The sequence below is a fragment of the Antechinus flavipes genome, chromosome 2 (genome assembly GCF_016432865.1).
Source record: "Antechinus flavipes isolate AdamAnt ecotype Samford, QLD, Australia chromosome 2, AdamAnt_v2, whole genome shotgun sequence".
In the NCBI taxonomy this organism is placed as follows: Eukaryota; Metazoa; Chordata; class Mammalia; order Dasyuromorphia; family Dasyuridae; genus Antechinus; species Antechinus flavipes.
This window is the reverse complement of record NC_067399.1, coordinates 671,086,531-671,101,254: the sequence shown is the minus strand read 5'-3', so window position 1 is coordinate 671,101,254 and position 14,724 is coordinate 671,086,531. Positions and strand designations below refer to the sequence as shown.

The following is a 14,724-nucleotide window of genomic DNA, read 5'->3' as shown; positions in this document are numbered from 1 at the left end:
TTAAAAAGGCCAAGAAAAAGTTCCAAAATGCTCTAGGGATCATCTACAAGTTATCAAGTGAATTGAGAAAGGATGGATTTAAAGCACTGAAGCAAATATGCATTTCAGAGCACTCTCAAAGAAAATGTAGGACTCTGCTACAGAAAGAGACAATATCAAGGAAGATCATCCAGCTCTGTAGGCAGTTGGGATAACAAAGCCTGGACTGAGGAAAGTCCCACTAAAAGCTCAGTATCTTTTCCATTTTCCTCTCTTGACATCTCTTTACCTATACAAACAATATAATTTCTTGTTTTGTTACTCAAATGTTATCTATACACAGATGCCAAAGGTTGACTAGAAATGGTTATATTTTTTTTTAAAAAGGCAGATACACCAATTTCTGCCTAAATGTTAGGAACTTTTCTAACTAATAACAGTAGTGAACATTTATATAGCACTTACTCTATGCCAAGAGCTCCGCCAAGCACTTTGAAATTATTATTTAATCCTCACAAAGATAAAAGGATATATGATATTATTATCCCTATTATACATATGCAGAAACTGAAGCAGACAAAAGATTAAATTATTTGCCCAGAGTCAAATGCTAGTAAATGTCTGAGATCATATTTGAACTCAGGTTTTCCTGACAATGGACCTTGTGCTCTATCTACTGGGCAAGAGGGACTCAGCGTGATTGAGACCCTATTTTGTTCAAAGTAAGCTATTTTTGGTAACAGAATGTTGCACATAAAATAAGGTGGTTAAATAAGATGACCTTTAAAGTTTCTAATAACTCAAGAGCTAAGATATCCCAGTGGCTGAAGCCATAGGAGAAAGTGAGATTATCATAGAGAAAAGCAGGGAAAAGAAGAAAAGAGTTCGAGAGGAGAGCCCTGGGTATTTCCAATGGGAGGAGCTGAGACATGAAGAAGAGTCTAGCCTGTCCAGAGGAATGTCAAGACTGCAATGATGAAGAAGGGAAAGATAAATCAGCAAAGCCAAGAGAAGAGTTCCAAAAAGGAGCTGTCATTAATCAGAGGCAGCAGAACACGTAATGAAATTAAGTCACTTATTCTTCTTATATATCCTAACTACTCCCCAAAGACTTGGACATAGTCTGATCACCTGTAGGAAAAGAGCATCCCTTCTATTGGTCTCAATTTCTTCATTGGTAAAATGGCTGGGTAGAGCTCAATGACTATTAGGGTCACTCTAAGTTCTAAATGTATGATACTATGAAGGTAGTTTATAAATTCCTTTATTCATTGTGATTATTCAGTGGATAATTAAGGCATAATTTAACAGAAATCAGGAAAGAAGATAAACATTTGGAAAGAACTCATCTTATTTTACAGTTAAGAAAAATGAGATCCAAAAAACTGAAGTCATTTACCCAAAATCTGTGTACAGCTAGTGATTAGCATAATTTGGCATCAAATGTTGTATAGATACAAATGTGTCTTTACAGCATTAGGTACACTTCTCTTTATATTGATTCATTGCTTTGTTTGTTTGTTTTAACTGGAAAGAAGATACTTCTCTTCATGTGAACAAGGTTGTCTAAACCTTTTTTTCCTGTTCATTACTGTTTATTATTAGAATATTAAAAGTTTTCCATTTATTCTACTATATTTCTGCTCTTTCTACTGATCCTTTTCTGTGAGACTTTGTATCATTCTGACTGATATTGAGAGAACACTTAAGATTTTTTTCACAGAGATAGTATAGAAGACATGAAAAGGACAAATGATTCTAATCCTTGATTCTAGTCTCTTGCTCATCCATTTCAAAATGAAATGAGGTCAGATTAAATTATAGCAAAGGCATTGAGATTTTACCCTTTGATAATGGGAATATAAATGAATGAGGGAAAATATCAAAAGGGAAACAATGAGATCCAGTGGAGAGAATTTTGATACCAAATTGTACCTATCCATTCTTTTTCATTTCTCAGCTTTTTCATGTTGAAAATTTGTAGAATTTTTGGGGGGACTTTTCAAAAAGAAAAAAAAAACAGTGGGGAGTAGACATTTGAAGTGAAACATAGATTTTAAAATCTGGATGATAACTCAGAGCCTCTATTGAATCCTCAATCTACACATGAAGAAAATGAATGGATCTCAATAACTATAGAATTATGAAAGGAGAGTAAAATATATAGAATCTTGAACTCTAATAAAAAAAATCTATTTTCAAATTGTGTCTCTGTGATCACAGATTATCACTGAATTCTTCTGAGCCTCAGTTTCTCCATCTATAAGAAGAGGATTGAGCTTTGAGGAAGAACGTGTGGATAGACTCCTTTTAGAACTCCAAAAGCTCCACATCAATGTCACTTACAAAGGATGATTCACTTGCCACATGTGGTTACCTGTATGACGCTGTCCCCAGGGCTCATGTCTGTGTAAACATAGACATCGTAGGAGATGGCAGGGAAGGTTGGAGTGTTATCATTGGCATCAATCACCTTGATGTTGACTGTAACAGGGCTGCTTTCTTGGACACCATCAAATGCAGTTATCTTTAAAGGAAAACAAAGAGCTCTGTACCTTTAAAAAAGAAATCCTAACTTGAACTGTCACTGAATAGAGCACATTTTTACAATAGACTTTCCCCCTTCTAAGATCTCTTGCTATTAAAAAGAGAATTATTTTCCTGATAAACACACTCAGAAATATACACCAAGACTTTCGTACAATAAAAACAAAGTGTTTTGGGATTCTAGGAAAACTCTGTAGGCAGGCTAACCAGCAGTTTTATCTCCAGGACTAGAATCAGTGTACAGGAAGCTGAGAACTGGGTAGATAAACATATCTGAATTATGTAGGAATAAAAATAATGTGTAATGTATAAATATTACCAATCCTTAAAAATTCAATATGAAGATAAACTTCTGACTCATTTTAGAATTATTTCCTTCATTTAAATAGAACCTTATCTACTTATTAAAACTTACTAATGATCCATAATAATCAGAAAACTGTAAGGAGCAAATAAAATAAATAGAAAAAGTACTTGAAAAGTGAAATGAGTTATACAAATGTATTTCTCTCTTTCTCATCCTTTTCCTCTTCTTCCTTTCCTCCATTCTCATCTCTTTGTCTCTCGTTCCCTATTTCTCTCTGTGTGTGTATACCTCTGTGTTTCTGTTGTCTGTATGTTTGTGTGTCTGTCTCTGTCTCTGTCTTTCTCTTTTTCCTCCCCTCCTTTTCATTCTTTTTTCTCTTAAGACTGGAGAATTATATATATAATTTTCATAATTTTGGGGGCATTTCAGGCCAACTAAAGAATGCCCTCCATGGTATAATTCTACTAACCCTATAAAATATTATCACAGATAGTTAATCAGAGCAGAAAGATGAAGTTTATTGATTATGTTCGCAGTCAGTAATTGTACAAAATAACACTTAAAACTAAGTTTTCCTGACTCTAAGGCTGACTTGCTAAACACAACACCACTTCACTTCTCTGAATTTGGGCATTATCAAAATAAATGTAGTGCCTGTAAACTCCAGATACCTGCAATAATGAATACAGTCCATGGTTTTATAGTCATAAAGAAAAGAAAGTCGCATAAGGTATTTCTTATTGATATATATGTATATATTTAACTGCTTCTCTCTTACCTGCAATACACTGACCATTTCACTTTTAAAAAATAGCATCATTCAGTCATATCAGGATTCTTTTTACAGGATGCTAGGAGGCTTACCGAGAAAGTGTAGTACTGCTGTTCTTCCCTGTCCACGGGCTGAAGCAAGGTGAGGTAGCGTGTTATACCAGATGGAGTCACAGTGAAGACTGAGGTGTAGTCATTCAGAAAAAGATGGACCTCGGGGTCTTTTGTCTTTAAAAAAATAATATTCATTAAGAGCTCAATGAGCCATTTGTCCATTACTTAGAAGCAATTTCAGAGTTTATGATACGAAATAGACAAAGAACTTACATAAATTATCACACCAAACAATAAGCGGATTTTTCACCTCAGTAACTCATAGATGAAGCAAAATGACTACAAAAGTTTGATTCTTTCGAGGGAACAGCAAAATATGGAAAATACTCATTTGTATGATTAATGAGTGTGTGAAAATATGAAAAGAAAGAATTTGTAAAAAAAAATGCAATTTTTTTTAAAGAAAAAGAGCACATTTCTACCATTTATCAAATCACCAGGTAATCTCTAATTTCTCCCTCACTGTGCTTGAAGTCAGAGGACCCCACCTAGGGTGATTATGGGTGATACAATGTTCTTTTTTGAGCTTCAGATCAAAAAGTTCCTACTCCCTGAGATGAAATGAGATGTGATCAAGTCAGCATTTCCTTTCTTTTGGTAGGAAGGTGGAGAAGTTTAGCTGTGTAATATTCCATAGTTTGCTGTTTTTGCCTGTTTTTATGGCTGTTATAATTGGAGGGATCATTAGATACTTGGATTGATCAGTGTATCTCTAGAAAAGTTTGTGTTGTAATATTTTACTGACTTTAAACATTTATTTGAAGGGTTTAATATGATCTCTATTTTTTGCTATCTTTCTACTCCATATCTATAACCTTCATATTTCTTATATTAGAATAGCTAATATGAACTTATATAGAAATTCCTTATCAAGTGCCAAGATTTATGATGAACTTCCTCACCCCTTATTCCACCCCTAGCAGCTACATGTCTCTGTTTCCTTTCTGATAGTCTTTATCAAATTAAGCCTCCCTTCCAGGATTCTACATTGCCTCTACTAGTTGGAGTAGTCTATTAATTGAAAAAAAAAACTCTACTAGTTCTTCTAGTCTATTAGTTGAAAGAGAGATTCAATAGTTCACAGAGAAATACCCCTGTGGATTATACTTGTTATTGTTCCACATTCTAATTCTACAAAATGTCTTCAAGAGTAGTCAATCACAGAAGATCAATTTTAATTAAAGAGTCTCAACTCGTTAAAGTGAAAATACACAAATGTACCTGAACTGCCTAAAAGAAAAGATGAAAATAATGATAAATAGTCTGTGAGACAGAGTATGGCAAAAAGGTCATGCCTGAAAGTTAATTTATCATTAGAAGCTCCTATATTTTAAATATGTACATCCCTTAAAAAATTTACAAAATGAATTAATGAATGAAACCATTATATTAGTAAACTGTATGGCGCAGAAAAAATATAAATTTAGATGTGGAAAGAAAACAAGAGGAGGATACTTGGAATATGGGGAACGAAAGGAGGATGTGATGTGGAAAAGAGGAAATTATTGATAAGAAAAGAAGAGACATGAAATTAATGTGGTTTTTCAGTAAATGAAAGGAATCCTCTCAGAAAAAACAAACAAACAAACAAAAAAACCTGATAACCCACAAGATTTATGTCCTTGAAAAGTGACTTATTAGTTCAAGATAGAGTTATATATAACCAGTTAGAGTTATATACAGAATTGTTTCAACTCCCTCCCTGCCTGTGTATGGATGTACATTTCTAAGCACATGCGTGGATATATCATTCGTAACCTATTCCCCAAACATATGTTAGCACAATTTAAAATCATTTTTGAACAATTTTAAATGGTCCAGTGATGCAAATATGATACCACATTCAGAATTAGTTTAAAGAATAATACTCTTAATTATCACATAGCTTTGATATGAGGGTGTGTGTGTGTGTGTGTGTGTGTGTGTGTGTGTGTATGTATATAGGACAAGCAGAGAGCAGTTGTTAAATGGAACCATAATGAGCTAAGTTAATACCCCAATTTAAAGGCATTCCATTTAAGAATATAAAGAAAATAAAATACTTATGGAGCCCTGATTTAGTCTACCATGTAATCGAAACTGTGGAATTGCAAATAGGAGAAAAATAACAATTTTACTGTTTAACTTAGATTAACCACAAAACCTATATATTTCTGCATTACTTAAAAGGTTTTTACAAAAGTATTTTTCAAGTGAATTAGATGTCAGCAGATTCTGTGTTATGAACTTATGTTATAGAAGATTGGTTGGAGTTCAGTCTCAAAAATTTTCCAAAATCAATAACTCCAGGCAAGTAAGCAGTGTATAATTCCATAATATAGTATTTGGTAGGAGGCCACTTGAAATTGGATGATCAAGTCAAGCATGGTATTATTATTTTTTGGGGGGCAGTGTGCAATAGTATATAATTGGGTCAATCAATTATTTCGGCTAATGAATGGTTATATATATGGACTATTTCTTTTTATTATGCTGCAAACTAGATTTAGGCACAGAATATAATATTTAAGTTGTACATCTCAATTAACACTGTGTTTAAAGGATGAAGAAATGAAGTGCTTAATAATTGTTTGTTGAATGAATATATGAATACATCAATGAATTACTCACTTTGCACCAAACATAGCAAAAATATGTGATTCTTTTGTTTTCCAATTAATCTTATGAAACAGAATATTGAGATTTGAAGGCATACACATAAAAGTATTTTAGATCAAACATTAATCAAGAAACAATCAACACATATTTTTAAAGCAACTACTAGGTGCCATTTGGATTCAAAAGATATCTTCAGCATAAATAGTTGAGAAAAGCTTAAACCCAAATGTATGAGGCTAATTTATTGGAGTAACTAACTTGTGGACTTATATGTTACTAGTGAATGACAAATTTAAGTGAATTACTCAAATCTCTGCTGGCTGTAGTTTGAGAATTTACTTTTTTGAGAAAGAAAAAAAAATAAATGAATATATACATATATATGCATATATATGTATACATATATATGTGTATATATATATATATGTGTGTGTGTGTGTGTGTGTGTGTATCCAGTAAGCTAGAGAACAATAAATGTAAATTAATATTATACCAAAAGATTATTCATAAACAATTTCGCTTTCTCCTTATGTTCCCATTCCCAAAGTTATCAGTCCCTTTGTTGCACTATATTTTCATTGGAGTTCATTAATAAATTTCTCTATGTTTGGATCACCAAGTCCTTATCGTATGGCAAGCTGGGACAGCTCTTAGACAAAATCCTCAAGATCACACACGAATTTATTTCTACTACAAATTATCTCATTGAATTGAAATACATGTAGGACAATTTACAAATTCTCTAAATCTTCCCCCGCCACTGCTTGACCTTAGCTGGTGTTTGGTCTTTAACCTAACAAATTGAATAAGCAGATGTCACAGATTCCACTCTGCCTGGGAGACAAAGGGCTTGAATGTTGTCTCATTAATTTTAATGCTATTTATGCTGAGATTAATTTGCATCCTGGCTCACACAGAGAGAAACACAGTTACACAGATTTAGCAAATCCATGCACTACAAGAAAAGAACCAAGGCATTGCAGAAAACTTTCAATCAGTTAAGTGTCTGCATTTAGAACTGGAAGAGCCTAAAAGATTTTTGAATTAAATTCTGGTCTCCTAAGTGTGAAGTCAAATTCTGGATTATTTGGGAGCACATCAGAAGGTGTTGCAGAAGATGTTTAAATAGTGATGGGTTGGGATCGCAACTGTTGGAGGGAATTTCTAAATAGATGCAATCACACATTATTTGAAGTGTTGGAATATAAACTGAATAAATTCTTGCCCTGTCATTTGTTATTTATTATAACTGCAAAACACAGAAATGTAGAGATACACAGATGTTTCATAAATGTTATTTGTCCTTCATTCTTGAAGAGGGCCATATCATAGAAGTAATGCCATGATATGTAAATGAATTAGTTTGGATTGAGGAAGATCTGGGCAAGGTCATCAACTTCACTTTGTCCTACAGAGCCATCTGGGTCCATTGGCCAGAAATAGAGAAGGATGACTGGGGATGGCCCTGGGTGTACTATGTATATTAAGTCATGCAATCCACAGATGGTAGATATCCAAATATTTGGCTAATTCAGAAAGTTGTTATCTCAGAAACTTTGGAAGAGTATTAGGCAACACATAGATTAAAATGTAATACCATGTTATGAAAATGAATTTGTTTGAATTGAGGACATAATGGACCAGGTCACCAGCCTCTTTTGTGCTCCAGAGCCATTTGGGTCCAGTGGCCAGATATAGAGCAGAATGACTGGGGATGGCCCTGAGTGCACTATGTATATGAAGTCATGCAATACATGTTCCATTATGGTATGGTTGGAAGCTATCTGAATATTTGGTTAATTCAGAAAGTTGTTATCTCAGAAACTTTGGCAACATAGTATTTGGCAATTTAAAATATTGATGATTTTAGAATAACTTTATATTCCTATAGTTAGGGAGAAAATAATCTGATCTTCTAAAGAAAATGAAAAATAGAATAAACCACTTCAGTAAACATGCTAATCTCTCTCCCGGCCCATTATCATGAAACTGCAAACCACAAAACCACACACAGCAATACATACTACCTACAGGAATGCCACCTGGTGGAACCTGTGAGCAAATCAGACGTGACACAAATATCAACGAAACATAGCTGTAGACATTTTATCAAAAGATATTAACCTTATCACTATTGGGTGTTGGATACATATAACAATTCTTACAAATGTGCACTCTGATAGCAACAGTGATTGGACAGGTGATTTCATTGATAAAGGAATTCTGGGTAGAAGGAAGCATAATTCTGTACTTTCTCTAAAATTTATAATCTTAGAGAGTTTCCTAGAGCACCAAGGGATAAGTACTATATCCAAGGCCATACAGTCAGGAAGCCACAAGCCTTTCATAAACGAAATAAAAGATAAGGTTAATCATCCTCTAATAACCTTTCAAATTTTTATTTACAGTGCTATGATTTAGCCATGATCATGAAGATAGTCAAACAGAGGTAAGATTTGAAACAAGAATTTTCTGATTCTACATCCAATATTTTCTTTACCATGTCACCATGACCAAAATATCAGATGAAATGTTTCATTTACATAGATTTCTAATTTATCTTTCCTAGCATAACACTCAAAGAAATTTTTGTCATCAAATTTAAAAACAAATAAATTCATTAGTTTGACCATACATTAGAAGAAAATTTTTAAAAAAATGCAACTTACATCCTCTACATCCTTGTCCAAGACAACGATTCCGAGAGGGGTGGTCAAGTTGAGACTGTCCGAGATAGTTGCACCAACAGGGGCAGACTCCAGGATATAGCCTTGATAACTTGGCATTGTGAAGTAAGGACTCTGGTTGTTTTCATCCAAGATTTCAATATGAAGGCTAGCAAATGCAGGGAGAGGATGACCATTATCTTGTTCTGCCTGACAAAAAAAAAAGAAAATATATATTATTATATAGTTTGGATAATCTTAAATATTTCTGAATCCAAAGACAAACAAATAAAATCATTTTTATTTGCTTTATTGTCTTCCATCATGTCTTAGATAAAAATATCTGGAAAAACACTAATCATCTTGAAGCTTCAATAAATCTCCAGAAGTCATTTACTAAAACCTAGAGAGGAAGCTTAATTCTGCTTTTCTTACCCTGTTCCTGCCACCTTGGGATAAGAGAACCATTAGTCTGGGTTATGGGAGTTGGTAAATCATTTCCACCATGATTTTAATGTTTGCTTAAGAAAAACTAGAAGCAGTTTCTTTCAATCAACTGTTCTTGAGCCTTAGAAATCAGGAAGTCCCTGCTCAGTTTTCTGTTTGCTTTATGTTTTTGCCCAAATCTTATTACACAGGAAAACTCCATTCAAATATAGAAATATTATTTTTAAATGATCATACAAAAAGTGCAAGTTGAGCCAGATTCACAATGGATGATGTTCAGAAAGGCAAGAATATTTTTGTTTAGAAATGCATGCACACACACACACACAAACACACACACCACGTTGGAAAGGGAAGAAAGCACAAGGTTGGACCTAATTTGAGTAGACTGGCTGAAAAATTGGTCAGTCTATAGGAATGTCTTACACAAATATTAACACAAATAGCGATAATCATTTGGAGAAAGAAAACATTGATGGAATCCTTGGAAAACCCCAAGGAGTATATTTATGGAACCAAATATATATATATATATATATGCAGGCATTAAGTAGGCAGAAAAGGCAAGATTTATAGCATATCTCCAAAAAGCCACCAAGAACTAAAAGTGGATAGTATCTTATTTAGCTCAAAAAAAAAGTCTTTTATGAAGGGATTTTTTTTAATTTCTCTTTATTTACACATACCATAACCATCTATTTATATTAATTCATCAACCAGAGAATTTTGATCATGAATGGCTATTTAATTTTTTTTTTGTTCAGCAATCCTTAAAAAACAAATCATGTAGATTATGTAGGCTTATCTTTAAATTATTATGGATATATTTACTGTGCTTTGGTCATAATTCAAGCCACAACTAAGTTATAGCATTTTAAAATTTTCTTTATAAGATTTGATTAGGTTTGACATTTGATTGAGTTGGTCAAGTTCAACTCTTTTTTAAAATCAAAGACAGTGTTTTCTACCTTGATCCTTGAAGAGTTTATTTTTATTATTATATTTCATTTACTATAAAATGTAGGGGGTCTACTTAATAGTTTCATATAACTTTTTTCCTGTATTATATTTTTGAGAAAAATATCCTTTGGAGGGGAAAACTATACTCTTGCTTCAATAAAGGCAAGATCTACTAAATTAAAATAAATCTAGGCACTTCAAATTTAAATTCTTTAATTTTTTTTTATACCTCAACAACCTAATTACAATGATTTGATTAGATAATGACTTTAAATTTTATTTCAGTATGTTTTAATTGTCTAAAAATCTTTACTAAAGAATATTATTATCACACAGGTAAGTGATCTTTGATTGTCAAATGCCCGTATATAGTGGGCTATGAAGGTTCATAGATGAATCCAGATAGGAATAAAAATTTTGCTTGTCTTTATATATCCATTTTAAACTAAATATAACTTAGGATCAACTTTTAAGATCTATTAAATTTAAAGTTTGTGACATTTTACAGTATGTAAAAAGTCATTTAGTATGAGAGAATAATATTAAACTACTTTACATGTCTACATGTTTGCTTCTGCTAATTCCAGCATTTTAGAAATGCTAGTATCTCGAATCGCTTACATCAATTAAAAAAAAAGAAATTGCCGATTAGTGAATTGCATGTGAAACTTAAAAAAAAAAAAAACTAGAAAAAGAACAAATTGAAAATCCCCAATTGAACATCAAATTTGAAATCCTGAAAATCAAAGGAGAGATAATTGAGTGTTAATAAGAAAGTAAGAAAACCATTCAACTAATTAATAAACCTAGAAGCTGGTTTTATGAAACAGCAATGACACCAGTAAACCAATGGTTAATTTGATTTATTTTTAAAAAGCAAAAAAGAAACCCAAACCAAATTGCTAGTGTCAAAAATGAAAGGGGTGAAACCCCCACCAATGAAGAAAAAAAATTAAGAAAATTGTTAGATGTTATTTTGCCCAATTATATGTCAATAAATCCAACTATATAAATGAAATGGATGAACAAGTGAGAGTTAAATTAGGAATTTGGGGATAGTTCACTATTAAGAATACTATCAGCATAATTGACTATAGTTCATCACATCACAATATAAATCAGTTGATTAGATCGATACAGAAAAAAAAAAACTTCAATAAAATATAGCACTCATTCCTATTAAAAACATAAGAACATAGGAATAAATGAAATTTACCTTAAAATGGTGAACATTTATCTAAAATCATAAGTAAGCATTATGTATAATGGGAATAAGCTAGAAGCCTTTCAATGCATTTCATAGGTGAATCAAAGATGCCCATTTCACCTCTATTATTTAATGTTGTACTACTTTAGTTAAAAGTAATAAAAGAAGGAAAAGACATTAAATTAATTAGAATAGACAATGAGAAAACAAAACTATCATTCTTTGCAGATGATATGATGTTCTGTATAGAAAAATCCTAGAGAATCAACTAAAAAATTACTTGAAATTATTCACAATTTTAGCAAATTTGTAGAATACAAATCATCAACATTTCTATGTGATGACCAACAAAGTTCAGCAGCAAGAGACTGGAAGAGAAATTCTATTTAGAAAACTGTTGGGAATACAAAGTACTTGGAATCTATTTGCCAAGACAAACACAGGAATTATACAAACACAACTATAAAACACATTTTACACAAATACAGTAAGATTTAAACCAATCGAAAAACATATTAACTTTTCATGGGCAAGGCAAGCCAATATAACAAAAACAATGATTTTAACTAAATTAATCTATTTATTTAATCAAACTATCAAATCAAATTATCATTTAAACTAACAAAATTATTTTATAGAGCTAGAAAAAATCATGTCAAAATTGATCTGGAAGAACAAAAGCTCAAGGATGGCAATGATAAAAATTCAAAAGAAAGTGGTCTAACGATACCAGATCTTAAACTGCAATGTAAAGTTGTAAGTCTCAAAACAATGTGGCACTTGCTAAGAGATAGATGGCTAGATCAATAGAATAGATTAGATGCAAATTACATTAGAGTAAATGACCATAGTAATGTAGCATATGATAAAGCCAAAGATCCAACCTTTTGAAGCTCATTACTTAACAAAAAATGTTGAGAAAACTGGAAAACAGTATGTCATACTAGGTGTAGATCAACATCACAGTATATACAAAAATAAAGTAAAAAAGATTATGTGGTTTAAAAATAAAAGTGACAACATAAGCAAATTAAGGAAATATGGAATATTTTAACTGTCAGATTTATAGATAAGGAAAAAATGGATCAAACAAGGAATAGACATGATTACAAAATATAAAACATAATTTTCATTATATAAATAAAGAAGGTCTGCACAAATTCATTTCAAGCAAAATCATAAAGAAAACAGAGCACTAAGAAATTTTTTGCAATAGGTATCTGGAATAAATGTCTCATTTCTCAGTTATATAAATTAGTCAAATTTATAAAAATGCAAGTCATTGCCAAATTGATAAATGGTAAATGATATGAACATGCAGTTTTTGGACAAAAAAGTCAAAAATATTGCTGGTCATAAGAAAAAAAATTCTCTAAATTATTATTGATCAGAGAAATGTAAATTAAAGTTGGTCTTAAATATCACTTCAAAACTATCAAAGAGATTAATGTGACAAAAAAGAAAAAGAAAATGCTGGATGTTGGAGGAGATATGATAAAATTGAGACATGACTGTACTATTGGTGAAGTTGTGAACAGTTCCAACTATTCTGCAGAGCAATGTGGACTATAAAATTATAGTGCAAACTTTTCGTTCCATCTATTTTACTGCTAGATCTATATTTCAAAGCTGTTAAAATAAAGGAAAAGGATCTATTTATGAAAAATACTTATCTCTTTTTTTGTGGTGGCAAAGAATTAGAAATCAAAGGGATGCCTATCAATTAGGGGAGGGTTAAATAAAATATAGAATATCATTGTAAGGGAATATTATTTTGCTATAAAAAGTGCCAAGCAGGATGATTTCAGAAAAACCTAGAAAGATTTACATGAACTGATACATAGTGAAGTGAACAGAACCAGAAGGATTTTGTACACAGTAACAGCAATATCGTTCAATGAATTGTGAATGACTTAGCTATTCTCAGCAATACAACGATCCAGCAAAATTCTAAGTGACTAAGAATGAAGAATACCATCTAGTTCCAGAGAAATTACTGATTTTGAAAGAATACAGATTGAAGAATACTATTTTATTTCCTTGTTCCTCTTGTTTATTTTTCTTTGAGTTTTCTTGTATAAAATTACAAATATGGAAACATTTTATATAATTCCATATCTGTAATCTCTATCTGCTTGTTGTCTCAAAGAAGGGAGAGGGAAAAGAATGGATTTTTAGATTTTGGAATTCATAACTTGAAAATGTTAAAGAAGGTATGGGACTGTTTTTGCCTTTCTTTGAATCCTAGAAATGCTTTAAATGGCAAAAAAAATGCTGTTGTTTTTTTTTTCCTTCTGACTCAGATTTATTTTTAAATAGTTCACAACTAGTGTTCTGATAGAGATTCCTATTCTGCCTTCTTTAATTTGTATCACTTCATAGCTAATAGTATTATAGATCTTGAATTCAAAGGTCCTCTACTCTGTTTCCTTGATTTTAAAGAGAAAGAAATTGAGGCATATGGAGGACAAAATGACTTTTATATGATCACATAACTAGGAAATGTCTCAAATGGGACTCAAATTCAGATCCTCTAACTCCACCATTATTTGCATTATAGCCATATTTTCCTTTATTTTTTCCTATTTATTCTTTGTATTTGGTATTCCTTACAAATTATTCAGTGGCATCTGTATACAACAAGCTTCTTCATCATCCCTCAGTCATAAGTACATAAATCCCATAGGTTACAAATAATTATTACATATATTTTTGTTCATATGAATATTTCTCCCTACTCCCATCTCTAATAGCAACAAAGGATTGAGTCTTAGTTTCAGGATTGCTGAGCCAAAAGTTCTGACCAGTTATCAGTTTTGATTGTTCATTACTGGATTGCTTTTTGAAAAGATAATGACAGCTCCCAAGTTCCGTGATTGCATGTGTAGCATTCCGCAGTCTAACTAGCCTTGCATTTTATCATTTTTTTTAACCAATCTTTGTTAAATTAAATTGTAACAAGCTATATTTCTCTTGGTTGTTTAAATTAGCTTAAATAATTTTTTCTTCAAAATTCAAATACTTTCCTTGAAGTAATGCCATTCCTAGACTAAAATGACATTTTTCATTTAACTCAGCTGCCTTCCTTAATTTCAGCTAACCTTTGAGGTAACAGTAGGGTAAAATCT

The 14,724-nt window shown here is 31.9% G+C and overlaps 1 protein-coding gene across 1 annotated transcript in view; it reads right to left on the bottom strand.

Moving 5' to 3' along the window:
* The window catches only part of PCDH15 (protocadherin related 15), an 859,006-nt gene that overhangs the window by 398,798 nt on the left and 445,484 nt on the right, over nucleotides 1–14,724 (bottom strand). Inside the window, exons 10-12 of the mRNA XM_051973865.1 lie at nucleotides 8,986–9,192; nucleotides 3,698–3,832; nucleotides 2,357–2,506 (exon numbers count right to left, since the gene is read on the bottom strand). Coding sequence (XP_051829825.1) covers nucleotides 2,357–2,506; nucleotides 3,698–3,832; nucleotides 8,986–9,192 — 492 coding nt within the window. The remainder of the gene's footprint in view (nucleotides 1–2,356; nucleotides 2,507–3,697; nucleotides 3,833–8,985; nucleotides 9,193–14,724) is intronic.